Here is a 19,891-nt window from a genome sequence, read left to right on the forward strand (position 1 = left end):
TTTCTCCGTCCTCATCGAGTTCAACGTCTTCATCTTCGTCAACCTGCCCATGTGCCGCGAGATCCTCTGATCCTTGTACTCTTCCTCCTCCTCTTCCTCCTGCTTTCGATCCCGGAGGATGTCTTTGCCACAGGTCTTTGCTCCCTGTCTGCTCGCCCCACCCTCGAGTGGATTTTTATCTTGAAATAATAGTTGTTTAATTTATCTTTGGTGCAATACAAGCGAATGATGAACGGAGATGTTGTGTTCGTCTGGTTTTGGCTGGAGAAGAGAAGACGTAAGAGAAAGTCCCATTGGAAAATGATGAGGTCAAAGGTCAACCGAACAGGAAGTAGTAGTGACTGCTCCCTGTTAGCTTTCTGTTGCCAGGTAAACTGAAGACATTGGTTTGGATAAACTAAACTGTATTATCATCGACGTCGATGTATAAGCTGCTAACTGACTGAGAGGAAATGATTGGCTAACGGCAAATGATAGCCAATAGGATTGTGTTATTTTCTTACTCTTTGTACATGTTTGGATTTAAATATTATACATATTGTTTAAGGTGTTTTAAGTTAAGATGGATGTGCGACAGGATTCCATGTGTGCTGGCTGTAAATATTTGAGGAGAATATTGACATGGAGAAGTTTATTGACTGTTCCGGTTCTTCAACCGTTCAGTGAAGAGGAGGAGGATATTTTTGTTTAAGCTGAGTGCACTGTAGGGACTTGACCAAACAGTGATGCTCTCATGCCAGCCATTTCTTCTCGCAAAGTGTAAGACAGCATGACATGCTAATCGCAAGTCTATTCCTTTAGCTTTGTGCTGTCAGGGAGAGTTCATATTAATCTATTCTATTTGCAGTAAGAAATATTTATGTACAGTTTTTGTTGTTGTTATTTTCTCTCCAAATATATCCAAATATATGTGGGATATAGAGTACCAGCCAAAGTTTCCACACAGCTGCTTGTTCCAGGGTTTTTCTTAATTTTGACTGTTTTATACATTGTAGAATAAAAGTGAAGACATCATAACTATGAAAAAGCACATATGGAATCATGTTGTAACCAAAAAAAGTGTTAAACAAATCAAAATATATTTTATATTTGAGATACTTCAAATACCTACCCTTTGCCTTAATGACAGCTTTGCACAGTCTTGGCATTCTCTCAACCAGCTTCATGAAGTAGTCAACTGGAATGCATTACAATTAACAGGTGTGCCTTGTTAAAAGTTAATTTGTGGAATTTCTTTCCTTCCTAATGTGTTTGATTAATCAATTGTGTTGTGACAAGGTAGGAGATAGCCTTATTTGGTAAAAGACCAAGTCGATATTATGGCAAGAACAGCTCATAAGCAAAGAGAAATGACAGTCCATCATTACTTTAAGACATGAAGGTCAGTCAATACGGAACATTTCAAGAACTTTGAGCGTTTCTTCAAGTGCAGTCGCAAAAACTGTCAAGCGCTATGATGAAACTGGCTCTCAAGAGGACCGCAACAGGAAAGGAAGACCCAGAGTTTCCTCTGCTGCAGAAGATAAGTTCATTAGAGTTACCAGCCTCAGAAATTGCAGCCCAAATAAATGCTTCACAGAGTTCAAGTAACAGACACGTCTCAACATCAATTGTTCAGAGAAGACTGCATGGATCAGGCCTTCATGGTCGAATTGCTGCAAAGAAACAACTACTTAAGGACACCAATAAGAAGAAGAGACTTGCTTGGGCCAACAATCACAAGCAATGGACATCAGACTGATGGAAATCGGTCCTTTGGTCTGATGAGTCCAAATGTGAGATTTTTGGTTCCAACTGCCGTGTCTTTGTGAGACGCAGAATAGGTGAACGAAAGATCTCTGCATGTGTGGTTCCTACCGTGAAGCATGGAGGAGGAGGTGAGGGGGTGCTTTGCTGGTGACACTGTCTGTGATTTATTTAGAATTCAAGGCACACTTGACCAGCATGGCTACCACAGCATTCTGCAGTGATACAGTCCCACTAAGGCTAAACCAGATGGGATGGTATCATTTGTTTTTCAACAGAACAATGACCGAAAACCCACCTTCAGGCTGTGTAAGGGCTATTTGATCAAGAAGGAGAGTGATGGAGTGCTGCCTCAGATGACCTGTCCTCCACAATCACCCGACCTCAATCTAATTGAGATGGCTTGGGATGAGTTGGACCGCAGAGTGAAGGAAAAGCAGCCAACAAGTGCTCAGAATATGTGGGAACTCCTTCAAGACTGTTGGAAAAGCATTCCTCGTGAAGCTGTTTGAGAGAATACCAAGCGTGTGCAAAGCTGTCATCAAGGCAAAGGGTGGCTACTTTGAAGAATCGAAAATATATTTTGATTTGTTTATCACTTTTTTGGTTGCCACATGATTCCATGTGTGTTATCTGATAGTTTTGATATCTTCACTATTATTCTACAGTGTAGAAAATAGTGAAAATCAAGAAACACCCTTGATTGAGTATGTCGTGTCCAAACTTTTGACTGGTACTGTATATTTTTCCTAATTTATCCCAAAATGATTGTAAATAAGGGATATCCCTGGAGTTGAAATCCAGCACCGTCACTTTATTGAACAGAGATACGTTATATAATATGTTTCTGTTGTACAGCATCTAGTTGTATGTAACTGTAACTACTGCACTTTAGGACCCTTTTAGGCTATAGAATCTTGTACAATAGCAGAATACCTTCTACGCAATAGTAGAATATGTTCTACCCAAAATCGAGTACAACAAGGAAAAGACGTATTTTTTTAGAATAGTAGGTGATGTAAGAAAGTACACTGTCGAGCTAAAGCTGGATTGAAGTGTGTGTGTGTGTGTGTGTGTTTGTGTTGTCTGTGTGTGTGTGTCTGCACCACGCATGCGTGCAAGTATGTTTTTGTGTGTGTGTTTGTGGGTGGGGGTGGGGGAGGAATATGGAAATCTTGTTAATGAGCAGACATAATCATGATTGATTTATTTATGGATTCATTTATTCACGGATCATGTCTGCTCTATCGGTATCAGAAAATCATGTGGATCCAGTTGTAAATGGAATGCTTTACGTTCTTCTTTCTGTGTTATTGAGATTCTGTGTACCAATTATATAATCAAAATACTGGAAACCTGACTATGTTGTTTATATTTAAGAATATAGAACTTTATCATTTATAAGTTTTGTGTAGTTCTTATTTCAAATATAGTATATATTGCAGCATTTGAATATTGTAAAAATGAACAGTTTGGCAGATGCAGGACATGGCACATTAACTAGACTGGTTTAGCCACCAGAGGGCATTCAAGTAAGTTTCATTTGGGAGTCATTGAATTAGATTTGACATCTCTTAGGAATAACCGGTGTCAATTTCTACAGTTTCTAGCAAGCAAACCTTTTGCACTCGCACAACACATGTATTCTCAAAACAGTGCTTCTTAAACTCTTGTCGTATCCCAGGCCCCGTATTCACAGAGTCTCAGAGTAGAAGTGCTAATCTAGGATCAGGTCCCAGCTGTCCAAATAATCCTATTCATTATGAGCTAACAGACCCACCTGATCCTAGATCAGCACCCGTACTCTGAAACATTTTGTGAGTACAGGTTCAGGTATTTAGTTAAGGCCTCAAACCAACAACAATTGTGGATGTGTTAATGTATTTGAGCCCAAACAGTAACATATATTGTCAACAACAGTATTGTCACTTTGTATCAGTGCTTTGTATCCACAGCATGTGTTAAAACCAAAAGTGGAGATGTGCTAACTCAGACTATGGCTTACTTTAATGAGGATTGCCATGGTTACCAGATTAAAGGACCAGTCCGCTATCTTTTTGATGCTTTGTAGCCACATGAATGGTCCTCAGACTCAGTGTGTTGTGTAAGTATTTGTACATTTTCAATTAGGGGCAGTAAAACAATAAGATTATTGATTTTGCCACATAGTAAACAGTTTGGGCACTTTTAAGTGAATGGAAGAGGAATTTTCTGTTCGTCTGCATGTCTCTTCATAATAAGTCTGGATTATTTCCATGTGTACATTTGAATTAAGGTATTTTGTGATCAAAAGGCACTGTTTTAATTCTGTTATTATACTGGTCATATCAAAAGGGAATATAGGCTATTTATAAACCATGTTTAAATAACTTATGACGAGCATATTTATTTTACAAAAAAATACAGTATTTAGAATGTAGGCCTACTTCCCTAATTGGTTTCAGCAAGAACCAATGTCATTTTACAGTCATGTCTTTGGAATTGTTTGTAAATCCTCATTTTCTTTCCTGAGGGCCTCTGGTTAATGTAGCCTCTCGTAGTACTCTGTGTTTAGGAGGGATTCGGTCATATTTTGCTCCCAGGGGCCTTCTTGCAATAAACAGATTTACATACAGTATAATAGTTTCTAGATTGTTGTTATTGTGATTATGTATTTGTTATTTAAGCTTTATTTATCCAGGAAAGACCCATTGAGGTCAGAAGACCTCTTTTCCACCTGACCAGTGTCCATTGGACAGTCAGCAGGATGAGAAGACCAAAGGAAGAAATTCACGTGGACAAAGGTTGAATAAGGTTTATGGACATGGGGTAGCTGAGTTATAAATTGTAGTGATTGTCATGTATTTGGCACAGTAGGCTACTTTTGATTGAAAGTCTTTGGGGGTGTTTGTTTTAGCATCTTACACCAATGTCCTGCAGATGTTCTAATCTCCCACTATATTGAAAAATGAATCAATCTAAACAACTGTGGAATAAGTGTATGTTTATAGGCCTACAGTACATGAAGAATAAAAAGTCGGTCTGTGAAATAGTCGTCCAACATCCCCATCAGCGCATGAAGACGTTCCAGAACTGGTCATGTGATCTAGAGGTTAGCACTCGCTCGAGTCTTGCACTCGCGCTGCAGTGTTTTTACCCGGAGAGGGTTGACCCTGAGCGATGTGAACTGAACTGGAGTTCAGTGCAATGGAGACGTTTTGGCAAGAATGAAACTTCAAAAGAATGAAACTATACAATACGATGCAAAACTATATGAAACAAAAGTCAAACTTGATGAGTTCGCGTTGCACCACGCATAGACCACTTGGAATTGTGTGGCTTCTGCCACAAGGAGACTGGACTTTGTCTTTAGGTAAGCACTTTACGCCGTCTTTATCCATAAGTATTTACAAATATTGGTTGCTTACTAATGCAGTTTTAACAATATTGTCGTTATGGCCAATTGAGGTATGAACTGTAAACGTATGATTACTTATTATTTTGATATTGTCATGAATACAGATTTTAGTTTACTTAAAAATATATAGTTTATCGGCGACTTGATCTTTCTGGTTGAATAAATGCTAACAAAATAATGCACGTTAAAGGGGCAATCAGCTGTTGCTACATCCAATTTTGGACTTCAATTACTGATATGTACCCATTGATACTTGAAGAATATACCTTGTAAATGCCTCATGAGCTGTCATACCACATCAGAACCCCAAATATACGCTTGTTTTACTCCAATGTTTGTAAACAAAGTACAAGTAAACAAAAACTATACAGCCTAAAAACATGGTTAAAACATGAACATGAATGGTCAGTCCTTGCATCCATAGCTAAGTCTATACATTTAAGAGTGATTGCATTTCTCCAGCCCCATCCCTCAGCTTTTTACCAAAACAGGGGCATGGATCTCCTTTGTTATTATTTCGACTTCTGATTGCCGCTTTAAATAGTGTTAAAATGACGAGGGTGTAACTCATAGCTGACAATGGAATGTCCATATAGACATAACCTTTCCACTCAGTGATATGCAAGTCTGGATGTGAGTTTCTATGAGGGGCCTGTATGTAGTATCATGTCAGACTTACTTGGAAAGTCCAAAGTGAAGGATAATTCAGATGAATTAATTTGTTCACATCAAGCAGCAACACATCTCTTATTCTAATGCTTTTCCAGTCTAAGAGTAATAACACTTGCACCAATTTCTCCAGGCACAGATAAGAATTCCTCCTGTCCAATGTGCTGTATTTGACTAGGTCTTATCTACAGACTTAACTCCACTTCTGAGTACAGTACACTTAGCCAACTTTAGTCATTCAGGGGTATGCTACTTGTTTGGCCAAGAGATTTGGAACAAGTTCAAAAGAAGCAGGGATATGTCTGGAACAGACATCAAATGGGGATTTCAGACCATTTATTAGCCTGCTACGGTCATGTTCAGAGGTGTAGCTACTCTGACCGCGTTTGACCTGACCTGGTTCAATTTGATGTGTTCAGATATGCAGTACTTGCCCCTATACAAACATATCATCATATATCACATATATCACATCATATCCTCAAGTAAAGGCTTGGAGGCAGTGTGCGCACTCTCTCTCTCTCTCTCTCTCTCCCCCCTGCTACTCTGTGAAGCGATAGAGGGCTTTCTTCCCATAGCTGTCCATTCAACTTTCCATCTTCCCATCCAAGAAGAGCGCATGGAAAACATTGGAGGACACATTGGCACAGACCTGTCTAGACCTGAACATAGAGAAAGCATACCACAATCGACTGCATCTCCTGCAACCCCATTGGCCAGAAATTGTTACCAGATGTTTGTCAATAATCATTTTTGGATCTTTTTCCTGGTTAAAGTTCAAGGGGGAGAGATTTTGGCGGCCGGTGGGTAGTTACACTGTTACGAGGATGTGAATCAGCAGATAGGATTTTTAAAAATAAATGGACCACATGTTTTTTTACCATGGCTTGATTATGTTACTATGGTAGTAGTCCCTTGTTTCCCATAGCCAGGCCCAGACCATGTCCTCACTGTAAGTTAAGCCAGATACTGTCTGTATCTCGCTCCAGGTTTTTCTTCTTCTTTTGGAGAGGAGCATGGAAGGTTATTTTAGTAGCCAGGAGTCTTTGTTTTCTACTGTATAAACTACCCTGAGACTGAGACTTAAGTCTGTTGGTCCAACAGGTGTTTGTTGTTTTGTGCACCAGGACCTCGATGTGTGACAGAGTAGTTACACATGTAGGTATACAGTCTGAAAGCTGCATGTCTAGGATGTATACAGGCTCTTAAAAGCCTATGCATACCTGCTACGTAAACCTCTAGCGCCCTGACCCAAACAGGGTCAGTAGTGTACGAAGGGCCCTCAAATATGATGAGCCGCTGGGCCCCTTACGAAATCAATTATATTTTTGCGAGCCGCCAACGAAGTTCCTAAAAGCCACATGCAGCTCTCAAGCTTTGCAGTGACTATCACTGGTGCAGAGTAAGACAGGCAGGTGTAAAGGCTATTTGCATATTGATGGAAAAATATAGGAAATACAGGATAGGAAAGAAAGAAAGATTGATCAAATTTGAACCCAACATGTTCTGTAGGTATAATAAAACTATATTCATTTAGTAAAAAATAAATGGGAAAAAATAAAAATCTATCTATATTTTAAGGCTGACCCCATTTAGTCGACTGGTCGATTGTTTGGTCGATAGCCTGTTGGTCGACCAAGATTTTTTTAGCCGAGCAGTTGGCAAATATATACAAAAAAATGTATGGTACACAAGACACCTGTCTGATTCATACCTGTCTGTGTGGACTAATCCATTGTGGAGGCCGTGGGGGTGGCACACCAGTATCACCAGTAGTACATTTACAATGAATTACCATAATATCTCATCTACAATGTGTTTGGTTACGGTCATTTCTGTTAATGCATTCAATATATCATTATTACTGTCTTACCGTTGTCGTTGTTGGAGTGGACACGCTGTTTGCAGAGCACACAACCTAGGCTACACTTGTGAGAATTTTTTTGGGGGGGGGGTAATTTCATTCCATTTACGAGTTGTCAATTTATTAATTGTCTTTTGTTTGGAACACTCTTGTCAGTATTGAGTAAGGACGTGAACCTGATTACGCATATAGAAGTAGGCCTAGGCTACCTGGCCTGCGCACAAAATTAGGCTTATAAATGTGCCCATTTGGGGATCTGATAGTATTTCTAATTGTCTTAACTCACAACTCTCGGTCGACCAACAGCCTATTAACCAAACAATCGACCAGATGACTAAATGGGCTCAGCCCTAATATACAGTATATATGGGCTATATAAACTCTGTGCCTCAAACAGCAAGTAAACAAAGTCTGTTTTTACATCCATCCAATATTTATTTTATTCTGGGACAGCCCTACTATATATATATATATATATATATATATGTATATATATATATATATATCCCTGGACCTCAGTTTGAGAACCCCTGAACTAGAGCATTGGCTAAGTCAGAGGTTGCAAATGCTGTCTAGACACATTTCTCTGCCTTCTGAGGTGACACTGGAATATCCATGGTTTTGTAGTGGGTGATGTCATCAGGAAGCAGGCACTCAAGTTACAGCCGTGAGGATTGTGCCCTTTTGTTCCCCAAAGACATATCCCACTGAACGCTTTCACAGGATCAGACTGTACCGGTGGCTTTACTCCTGCACGGCATAGAAACACACACACACACACACACACACACACACACACACACACACACACACACACACACACACACACACACACACACACACACACACACACACTTTCTGTCTAGGTTCAAACATCTTCAATATCACAGGTTTTCCTAGTATGGCTTGAGGAAATGATTCTGTAACTGTATATTTAAGACGTGTTACCCTGCCAGTTTTAAATTCATATTAACTCTCACTGTGGCCTACATAACGTTATACCTTTTATTTTATTTAACGTTTATTTAACCAGGCAAGTCAATTAAGAACACATTCTTGTTTACAATGACGGCCTGGCAAGAGGAAAAATTAACCTGAGATCACACCTTCTCCCATGTCAAACCCCGCACGTGCAGCTAAAAGAACAGGTCATTCTTAACACACGGTTTCTGAGAACCTGTCTCAGCGGCATGCAAATCTGCCCTTGTTTCAAAGAAAAACAGACGCTGTCTCTCTGCGTCTCACTATCACCCTCAGTCCCTTTTCTCACTGACGCGGGGCTGCGGGTTTTGGCAGAGAGCTAGACACAGACCGAGGCCTCAATATTCAGCTACACAGTGAGCATAAGTACAATGGGACGTAAGCAAATTCATAACGACATCATCATTGGTGGGGGTCTTTAGAAGTCCCCCAAAATCAACTTTAACCCTACAGATGTCCCAAAACTGGAGTTTTCATTTTCAAGCTGAACTAAAGTCATTGGAATTCAGAATATGCCAAACAGAGAGAGTATTGGAGTGCTCAGCAGACCCTGAACTACTCTCCCTACATACTACTATATATTAGTGTTAACAACCCTCCAGGCAAGCTTCAATGCCATACAACTCTCCTTCCGTGGCCTCCAATTGCTCTTAAATACAAGTAAAACTAAATGCATGCTCTTCAACCGATCGCTGCCTGCACCTGCCCGCCTGTCCAACATCACTACTCTGGACGGCTCTGACTTAGAATACGTGGACAACTACAAATACTTAGGTGTCTGGTTAGACTGTAAACTCTCCTTCCAGACCCATGTCAAACATCTCCAATCCAAAGTTAAATCTAGAATTGGCTTCCTATTTCGCAACAAAGCATCCTTCACTCATGCTGCCAAACATACCCTTGTAAAACTGACCATCCTACCAATCCTCGACTTTGGCGATGTCATTTACAAAATAGCCTCCAATACCCTACTCAACAAATTGGATGCAGTCTATCACAGTGCCATCCGTTTTGTCACCAAAGCCCCATATACTACCCACCATTGCGACCTGTACGCTCTTGTTGGCTGGCCCTCGCTTCATACTCGTCGCCAAACCCACTGGCTCCATGTCATCTACAAGATCCTGCTAGGTAAAGTCCCCCTTATCTCAGCTCGCTGGTCACCATAGCATCTCCCACCTGTAGCACACGCTCCAGCAGGTATATCTCTCTAGTCACCCCCAAAACCAATTCTTTCTTTGGCCGCCTCTCCTTCCAGTTCTCTGCTGCCAATGACTGGAACGAACTACAAAAATCTCTGAAACTGGAAACACTTATCTCCCTCACTAGCTTTAAGCACCAACTGTCAGAGCAGCTCACAGATCACTGCACCTGTACATAGCCCACCTATAATTTAGCCCAAACAACTACCTCTTTCCCTACTGTATTTAATTAATTTATTTATTTTGCTCCTTTGCACCCCATTATTTGTATTTCTACTTTGCACATTCTTCCATTGCAAATCTACTATTCCAGTGTTTTACTTGCTATATTGTATTTACTTTGCCACCATGGCCTTTTTTTGCCTTTACCTCCCTTATCTCACCTCATTTGCTCACATCGTATATAGACTTGTTTATACTGTATTATTGACTGTATGTTTGTATTACTCCATGTGTAACTCTGTGTCGTTGTATCTGTCGAACTGCTTTGCTTTATCTTGGCCAGGTCGCAATTGTAAATGAGAACTTGTTCTCAACTTGCCTACCTGGTTAAATAAAGGTGAAATAAAAAAATAAAAAATAATAAATAATGGCCAACTTTGGTTTCCTTTCAACACCACAGAGTGCTGGTGCGTTCAGTTTGAGGCCTAGTGGAAGGGTTTGTGTGGAGTCGCCATAACTAACCAAAATCCCTCTTGGTTTCTTGGCCTTGCGCCCTCCTTTTGTCTTTATCCATCTCTCTTTCCTCTCCCTCCCCCCATCTCTTTCTCTGCCCCATCCTTCCTGGTCTAATATCTGCTTCCCAGTGGCTAAGACATCTGTAGAGAGAGAGACATTACACATACTTATTTTAAGTGGAGAACTACATCCTCGGTCTTCACCCTTATTTCTGGTTCTCATTTAGTTGGGAGTGGCCCAGTGCTTTGAGTTATGTGACTCAATTCAGAATGTGCTAAAACAACTCCCAACTTTTCCACTTGGTGTTGACCATAGAGCAGAAATCACAGAGTGGAAAGTAAGTTTTGATAGGGCGCTGGTGGTGGTGCCTGGTGCTTGCTGCAAAGCAAACAAAACATGAAGCGGAGTACATTTCCTGAGGAGAACCGTCCTCATGTTGGAACCAAATAGCTGTTTGTTGTCACCCAGAGTCATATTTGTTCTTTTCCAGGCTATAGCACACAATGTTTCCTTTTTTTGCCAAGGAAAATCTGGTATCGTCGTACGGCGATACTGGTATCATGACAACACTAGTTCATGGCTCTTTATAAGCTCCTATGCTCAGTCACTACACAATCCCTCTGAGAGTAATATGGGTCTACAAAGCATCTCAGAGTAGGAACGCTGATCTAGGATCTGTCCATATAATCTAGGATCCGTCCATATAATGTGATTCATTATAATCTAAAGGAAAAAAAGGGATCTTAGCTAGCGAACGTCTCCGCTGTCGTCGCGTAACTCAACGCGTGTTTCGGCGGTCGTCTAAACCCACCGCGCGTGTCTCCTTCGAGCAGAAAGTTGGCCGGCAGAACAGAGTGACGACGTCTGGCGCTTAACGACACGTGTTTGTTTCCTTGGAAGACTGAAGTGTTTTTATTTAATGCAATTACTCAACTTCCTTTAAATAGTGCCAGGTTCTTCTTCCGTCCCCTTCAGGCCAAAGTCATCGTTCTTCTAGGTAGATTGTCTGGGTCGTTTATGGAACCTCCCCGAGTATCTCTTTCTTTTCGTCTTTGTCTCTCCTTTCGTTGTTCTCTCTCCATTACAAAGCAATGGACTGCTCTGTAGCTACAGTATCTGTTGTTTAGCTTCAGTGTCTGTGTTTCATCTTTCCCTTCCTCCCCAACGTACGGTTGGTGTTTTAGGTGGTTCGTGCTTGTTTCTATCAGGCGAAGTCTTCATAGTTCGTAAGGTTTGAACTTTCAAGCCATGTAGGGCCTTAAGATTTTTCTTGGGACTACAGTTAGTTATGTTACATAACCAACAGAGGGGATTTATAGGGCATCAACTAGGAACCTGTGACTCTAGTGTGAATCTCATTCCGCTCTGTTGCCTCCAGGTCTCTCACCCTATCCAGTATTACTTCTGGGTCATGTTCAGTAGGGGGAACATGTTGTGAAATTGGGAGGTACAACCTGAATTTTTCCAATCAGAACACATATTTTAGTTTTCCGTTGCAAAACATTTTTCTACGGTGTAGCCTGATGAACACTACCTCTGATGTTGCTTCTCTCTCTGGATCTGCCCTGTTCCGCCTCTCTTTGTTGATATTTCTCTCTCTTGCTCTCACAGCAACAAGAGGCCGTTGCACTTCAGTGCTTTATCATCTGGGTGGACAGAGGGGAGACAGAGGGGGAATTTATTGTCTGTGACTAAGTAAGGCCTTGAAGGTTCTTGGTCAATCAGCTATCTGAGTGGCAGAGGATGAATTAAAATAGGAGGAGAAGAAGGGGAAAGGTTTTCTTCACTGTATGTCTCAGACAGCTATAACATTTCCCAGACCTCCCTTTAATTGCACGCTAATGTTTCAGCACCAAGCATATGGGTCACTTAGCCTGATCCCAGATCTGTTTGAGCTGTCTTGTCGACCTATGGACATTGTAACACTAAAGAGTCTGTACAGATCTGGAACCAGGCTATGGGTCACTTGGTTCATGTGGTCCTGCAACAACTCCTCCTGAACCAGACACTGACCCACATACAGAACAGAAAAGCTATCGTGCCATACACAGACAGGATGGTCCGGATAGTTCTTCATGTCAGTCTCTGCTATGAGATCAGCTCTGATTAAACTACTGTAACAGTACCTCTGCAGCTGAGGAATCCTCTTCAAGCTGCAGAGAAGCATGCCTTATGTAGATAAACTCACTCTTATAATATGTTGATCTCTGTCTCTCTCCCCTCTCTCTCAAACACACATACACACTGTCACACACATACTCCCTCCAGTATGTTGCCTATGGTCCGAGCAATATCGGGACCCCACCCCCCACATGGGAGCTATTTTCTGTCAGTGTTCCAGGGTTGCTGTCTGTGTGTTTATCCAGCTGCCTGCTACCCCTCTTTATCTGTTATTACAGCAGGACCACTGCACAAGTGGTGTCATTTCACGCAGGATTTCACTCAGGCAGTACGATGGGCTACTCGGTAAGGACACAAGCAGTTTTAAGCAGTACTGTGTGTGTGTGTGTGTGTGTGTGTGTGTGTGTGTGTGTGTGTGTGCGTGTGCGTGCGCTTTATAAAGTTGAGGCGAAGTTGAGGCTTCAAAAGGACCCCCTAAACCACAGAAGTGTCTTGAGAGTGACAACAGATTGGGTCTAGACCTTAACTGAAGGGTTGTCCAAATGTGTTGTGTGAGGACTATTGTTTTTGTCTGTTTCTGTTGAGTTACTTTCTGCTTGGTATTGCTGCTATGTGCTGCTTGCTGTTGTTACGCACCCAATATGACATACTTTGTGCATTAAGCTGCCTGGGTTGGCTCTCTAATAAACAACAAGTTGTTTCCCCATAGGTCTTGGGCTGGCAATGATAGAGGATGGCAATTTTCTTTAAATTAGTGTAGGAGCTGGCAGATGTTGGCAGACGTTGTATCATGCCAATCCTTTGTGATAATGTAAACCATGGCCTGCCACACACACACACACACACACACACACAGATAACATGTCATAATAATGACTGATTGGGCTACTAGCTAGTCTTTAAACCTCTATGAAAATGACAGTTTTGTATGAGGAACAGGGTATGTAGAAGGGAGTGCTTCTCTAGTTGTTCACTTCTACATTCTCAACCCTCAATTAATGAAAGGTTACTTACACAGATGCGCACCCACAAACGCACACAAAGAGCCACAGACACACACACACAGATAGAGAGAGAGAGAGAGAGAGATTTGTCCTGTCTGTGGAACAGTGTGTCTCTGTGTTGCTGGATTGCAGTGCCAGGGGCCTGTCTGTGTTCCTGTGTGGAGAAACTCACTCAGATGGGTCTTTGTTAGTCTGCAGCTGAGGCACACCCACACTCTCACACACACACACACACACACACACACACACACACACACACACTCACGCTCACGCACACTCACGCTCACACTCACACTAACACACACACACACACACACACTCACACTCACACTCACACTCACACTCACACTCACACTCACACTCACGCACACTCACAGACACGGCCAATAACAATATTTCTCTGATTTGTGTGATATCCTCTCTGATGACTATGATTATAAACATGCATCACTTTGAAATGCTCCCTCTGAACTGCATGTCAACATTGTTGCCGTTGGATACAGCAGAGGCAATAGTCTCATTGTTTCCATCACCTGGATTCTCTCTGTTATTACTGTGCTCCAGAAAGTATCTCTGTTATTAACACGTCTGATGTGGTGAGGTTTTCTCTTCCAGAGCTGGGTGTTGCCAGGGACCTCACCATGAGATATTATCACGGTGCTTAGATGCCGATAAGATATGTATTGTGATTCTATATGTATCGCGATGTATCACGGTTCTATATGTATTGTGGGTCGATATTGCGATCCGTTGGTCCAAACATATTACGCACTACACTATATGTCTGCTATAGAGGGACAAGAGAGAGCCGTGAAAAAAACGAGTTCTGATTAGTCATGGAAATAAACGTGCTGAAAACATGTTGGCTCGCCTTTAACATTTTTTTTATTGTGGCTAAGCTATAGGAGGAGAAATACTTGTGGTGCTGGTACAGCCGACTAGTGCTAGCTAATGTTAACTACCTTTTTTTAGAGAATCGGTTTTTAGAGTCATAGAATCGATATAATATAGTCAAAATAATATTGTGATAATCTACTGTATTGATTTTTCCCCCAACCCCGTGGTCTTGTTTGTCTACACTCTCGTCTAGTCTCGACCAAGCTGAGCAAGTGGAGTGAACATAATGACATTTCCACAGTTCATTCTGCCTGAGCTGAACTGCCACTGTACTCCGCACGGCTCCGGGGCTGTCTTCCTGTTAATCCAAATACCCAGCATGCACTGTGTGTCTCATGTTATGGTTTGTGACAGAGTGTTCACCCCAGATAGTTAGATTCCATGCATTTTAATGAGAGGTATGCGTACATAGTAGCCTACAGACAGCAGTGCTTTTGAGTTATTAGACTATAGGAACACACATCAGAGGATATGAGAGTTGCTATAGGAAATAGAATCTTCATAAAAATCAGACTGTTCCTAGAACAGGGAACGGGGATATGTGGTGCAGTCATTTGTTAGAGACACAGTCAGAACAGTAAGGACTGCTGTCCAGGAAATGTCCTCTGCAGCAGGTACTTAGTCGATGTTTTGTCTCCTCTTCTGCTAGTCGACGGCTCTCATATCAAACCAGACTTCCCCCTTTTTTAAAGACAGGCTATATTTTTATTGTACATTTATTAAACCAGGTAGTCCCGTTGAGGTCAGAAGACTTTGTTCCCAATACCTTTTCTGCTGACAAGATACCAGGTGGAACTTACGGTTACAACGTTTTCTCAGTTGGGTTTTACAACACACCATGGTTGGATTTATAGAGTAGTTTCCTGAGAAACTCCCTTGACAATGACCTGGCAGGGTGAAGGAACATGTGTTCCTCCGTTATCACTGTGTTCCCCAGCCTAAATAAAACAGCCATGCAGAACTGGAGATAACCCCATGTCTCTGTGAGCCAGTCAGGAAACAGCAGGCCTGTACAACGACAGGCTTCCAGCCACAGACAGGCGGACCAGCTGGGGATAGGGATGGACTGAAAACGTCTTTCACTTCAGGTCCACGGTCAAGTTTCTTTACAGTCTTTCATAATGGTAACGATAATCTCTGTATTTTAGTATGGGAGGCTCATTCGAGAACAAATAGAAGACGTGGTTTCTGTTTGGAATGGGGAGAATGCGGTGAAATGTTGAATGATGATGACACACTTAAAAGCCTCCATTACCCTGCACACAACACCGTGCAGAACTGATGAATAAGTTCCCAATTAAATCTGCTGAACTCCAGCTGAGAATGTCTTACCACAGAGACTCCTGCCAGTACTGTGTTATCTGACAGGAAACTAGGCCGTTCCATTCCTCTCCTCTGTTTCTTTTATTCTCTTTTCTGGGGGATCACTTCCTTCCTGTTGGAGATGAAAGTGAATAGAACATCTCACTGAACTGCTGCCAGAGAGAGAAGAGAGAGAAGAGAGAGGAGAGAGGAGAGAAAGGAGAGAGAGGGAGAGAGGAGAGAGAGAGAGAGAGAGAGAGAGGAGAGAGAGGAGAGAGAGGAGAGAGAGAGAGAGAGGAGAGAGAGAGAGGAGAGAAAGAGAAGAGAGAGGGCAGGGGTTCTGCTAAAGGCTTCAGCGTAGAATGGAGAGAGATCGGGGGAGAGAGGGGTGCACAACTGTCCCCTTTCATCTACAGCCTCCAATAACACCCCTCCACTATACATACACATTTTGTGCGTACACAAACACACTTTCATTCTCCAAAATAAACAAACACACACACACACACACACACAGAAGAGTAATGTCTTGCAGCCCTAGGTGTGAGCATGCCTTGGGATAACGCAGGTTAACATTTATTGGGAAGAATTTTATCCTGGAGGCAGAACTGGATTATTTCCACTAGATGGGACAGCTGCAATGTCAACATTGGCTGTATTGTAAAAAATTCTAAAATGAGCTTTTTGGTTATTAAGGTTATGCGTTAGGGTTAGCAGTGGGGTACATCCATTTGAATTCAATCACTTTTTGACAGCACCCCTTTTGATTTGAACGAAACCTTCCATACATATTTGCCCATTGTGGAAGTGCTCAGAAAGTTTCAGTTGAGATTTATCCAATTTAAATCATAGATTATGGGTGTCATGATCATTGATGTCATTTCAATCATAGAAATATATTTCATAGAATGGACCTATCCCTTCAGACCACTGCAGTTTAGCCGGTACACCATTGAAATTGAAATTGAATTGACATTTGAACTTCTAATTCAAATCAGATGTTATTTGTCACATACACATGGTTAGCAGATGTATATACGAGTGTAGCGAAATGCTTGTGCTTCTAGTTCCGACAGTGCAGTAATATCTAATAAGTAAACTAACAATTCCCCAACAACAACCTAATACACACAAATCTAAAGGGGTGAATGACAATATGTACATATAAGCATAAGGATGAGCGATGGCCGAACGAGAATGAAAGATATGTAAACATTATAAAAGTGGCATTATTTAGAGTGGCATTGTATAAAGTGACTAATGATTATTAAAGTGGCCAGTGATTGGGTCTCAAATTCGGCAGCAGCCTTTCTGAGTTAGTGATTGCTGTTTAGCAGTCTTATGGCCTTGAGATAGAAGCTGTTTTTCAGTATCCCAGCTTTGATGCACCTGTACTGATCTCGCCTTCTGGACGGTAGCGGTGTGAACAGGTAGTGGCTCGGGTGGTTGATGTCCTTGATGATCTTTTTGGCCTTCCTGTGACATCAGGTGCTGTAGCCGTCATGGAGGGCAGGTAGTTTGCCCCCGGTGATGCGTTGTGCAGACCGCACCACCCTCTGGAGAGTCTTGCAGTTGAGGGGGGTGTAGTTGCCGTACCAGGCTGTGATACAGCCCGACAGGATGCTCTCGATTGTGCATCTGTAAAAGTTTGTCAGGGTTTTGGGTGACAAGCCACATTTCTTCAGCTTCTTGAGGTTGAAGAGGCGCTGCTGCGTCTTCTTCACTACACTGTCTGTGTGGGTGGACCATAACAGTTTGTCTGTGATGTTTATGCTGAGGAACTTTCCACCTTCTCCACTGCTGTCCTTTCGATGTGGATAGGGGTGTGAAGTCCACAATCATCTCCTTTGTTTTGTTGACGTTGATTGAGAGGTTGTTTTCCTGACACCACACTCCGAGTGCCCTCACCTCCTCCCTGTAGGCTGTCTTGTCATTGTTGGTAATAAAGCCCACTACTGTTCTGTCTTCTGCAAACTTGATGACTGAGTTACTAATTACTACTACAAAGATGACCGCCGGTCCACCCACTGTCAAATGTCAACTTAAATGGTCATATCTATTATATTGTCTATATTTCTATGATTTCAAAAGGTTTCCTATGGAAGTTTTACAGTATAATAATAATAACAGATATTACCTTTCAAGACAACATTCTCTGATGTGTGGACCTCCAACCATCTTTGTGGTACTATTTGAAAGGTGAGGTTTTTATTTTAATACCATTTTAATACATTATTCAGCCAAAATATGACACCATCCCTGATTTAAGAGCATGTTGTGTCACAACTGATGGCAGGCAAAACAGAAAAAACCTCAGATGGTGTAAAATATGGTCTAAGCTACAACAGTTTACAAATATTTTGATAATTGAGGTAAAACAAAATGACAGACAAAGTTTAGTTTAAATCAAAAGGAATGCTGTCAAAAAGTGATTGAATTCAAATGTTTTAACCCTGCACTTAACCATACTGGGTTAAGGTTAGGGTTAGGTTTAAAATCAGACTTTATGACTTTATAGCTGTGCCAGCTAGTGACCATTCTGCAGAGCTGCCTCCAGAACAAGATTCATGACAAAACGCTAACCTGCGCAGATAAAATTGTTGATGAATGCCCTTGTTTGGTCTATGGGAGAGGAAATTAAAGTTATTGTAACATCAAGGGTACATCAAGGTTCATTGAAAGACTGAAACAGGCCAAACAGCCTGTATTAACTTACCATGGGAAAAAGGAGTGGAATAACAATGTTGGAACCATGGCTGTAATTGCTGGAAAATAGATTAAACGAAAGGACATGGGAAAGCAGCTAGCTAGAGGGACAGAGAGAGGGAAGGAGTTTGATACTGTCCTACTAGCCTCTGCAATTTGTTGACTTGCTGTGGCCATAGATGGAATTTTCTCCAGTCTCACCACAGCTAATCTGGCTGTCTGTTTGTTTGACCCCATAGGACTCCAGCCGACGTCAACACGGACGTCTAGACCTAAACACAGACGTCTAGACCTAAACACAGACGTCTAGACCTAAGCACAGACGTCTAGACCTAAACACAGACGTCTAGACCTAAACACAGCCGTCTAGACCTAAGCATGGCTGCTATGCTGCCATCTACGCTGCCATCTACACTGCCCAGACCAGACTGTCATATGGACAGGAGTGGGAGCTTCTTTAAGGTAAGTGAAGGTTACTCTTGTTAGAGAGAGTACAAAGATGAGAGAGAGAACGGGACGAGATAAGACAAGGGGATGTTGGTGATGGTATTACATCAGAGAGACAGAGACAGAGGGGGTTCTTAATCCAGAGCCTCCGGCGATGATCCACGGTCCGGTTCCACAGAAGTGCGGAGCAGGGGGCTATGTCCCAAACCGGAGCCACCACCGAGGATAGATGCCCACCCAAACCCTCTCCTATAGAGTTTGGTTTTGCGTCCGGAGTCCGCACCTTTGGGGGGGACTGTCACGCCCTGACCTTAGAGTTTTTGACCGAGTGTGGTTCCCAATCAGAGGCAGCTGTCTATCGTTGTCTCTGATTGGAATCATACTTAGGCAGCCTTTTTCCCACCTAATGTTGTGGGTAATTATTTATTTTTTGTGTGTGTTTGTGTGCGTCACGGTTGCGTCACGTTCGGTTTCTGTTTATCTGTTGTTTTTGTGAAGGTTTCAGTTTATAAAAAAATGTGGAATTACATGCACGCTGCGCCTTGGCTCATCTATGACAGGGAGTTTGAAGACAGTGAACGTGACAGGTAGAGCCTATAAGAAGAACAACAACAACAATTCCCTGTCTGCTCTCTCAATGTGGCCAGAAACTGAATTTCCATCAACCCCACCACCAACTGTATGTGTTTGTGCTTGACTCCATGTACACTCTCAGAAAAAAAGTACTGAATTGTACTTAAAGTGGTACAAACGCCTGTCACTGTAGTGGTACCTTGTAAGATATGTCTATTGATCCATTATTTGTAGGTATGTAATTGGAGTCTTGCAGTTTGTATCTTAAAAGAGCCTAAATATACAAATCTGCCTTTTTAGGGTA

At 41.9% G+C, this 19,891-nt stretch overlaps 2 protein-coding genes across 2 annotated transcripts in view; both read left to right on the forward strand.

Annotated features, from left to right (window-relative positions):
- Positions 1-1,019, forward strand: part of LOC112234947 (sodium/potassium/calcium exchanger 3) — a 77,159-nt gene extending 76,140 nt beyond the window's left edge. Inside the window, exon 17 of the mRNA XM_042303711.1 lies at positions 1-1,019. This exon is cut by the window's left edge and continues 83 nt beyond it. Coding sequence (XP_042159645.1) covers positions 1-70 — 70 coding nt within the window. The 3' untranslated portion in view covers positions 71-1,019.
- A 3,851-nt stretch (positions 1,020-4,870) lies between these two features.
- The window catches only part of LOC112234946 (ras and Rab interactor 2), a 46,212-nt gene continuing 31,191 nt past the window's right edge, over positions 4,871-19,891 (forward strand). Inside the window, 2 exon segments of the mRNA XM_042303713.1 lie at positions 4,871-5,098; positions 18,807-19,029. Coding sequence (XP_042159647.1) covers positions 18,946-19,029 — 84 coding nt within the window. The 5' untranslated portion in view covers positions 4,871-5,098; positions 18,807-18,945.

The sequence above is a fragment of the Oncorhynchus tshawytscha genome, linkage group LG02, assembly GCF_018296145.1.
Source record: "Oncorhynchus tshawytscha isolate Ot180627B linkage group LG02, Otsh_v2.0, whole genome shotgun sequence".
NCBI lineage: Eukaryota > Metazoa > Chordata > Actinopteri > Salmoniformes > Salmonidae > Oncorhynchus > Oncorhynchus tshawytscha.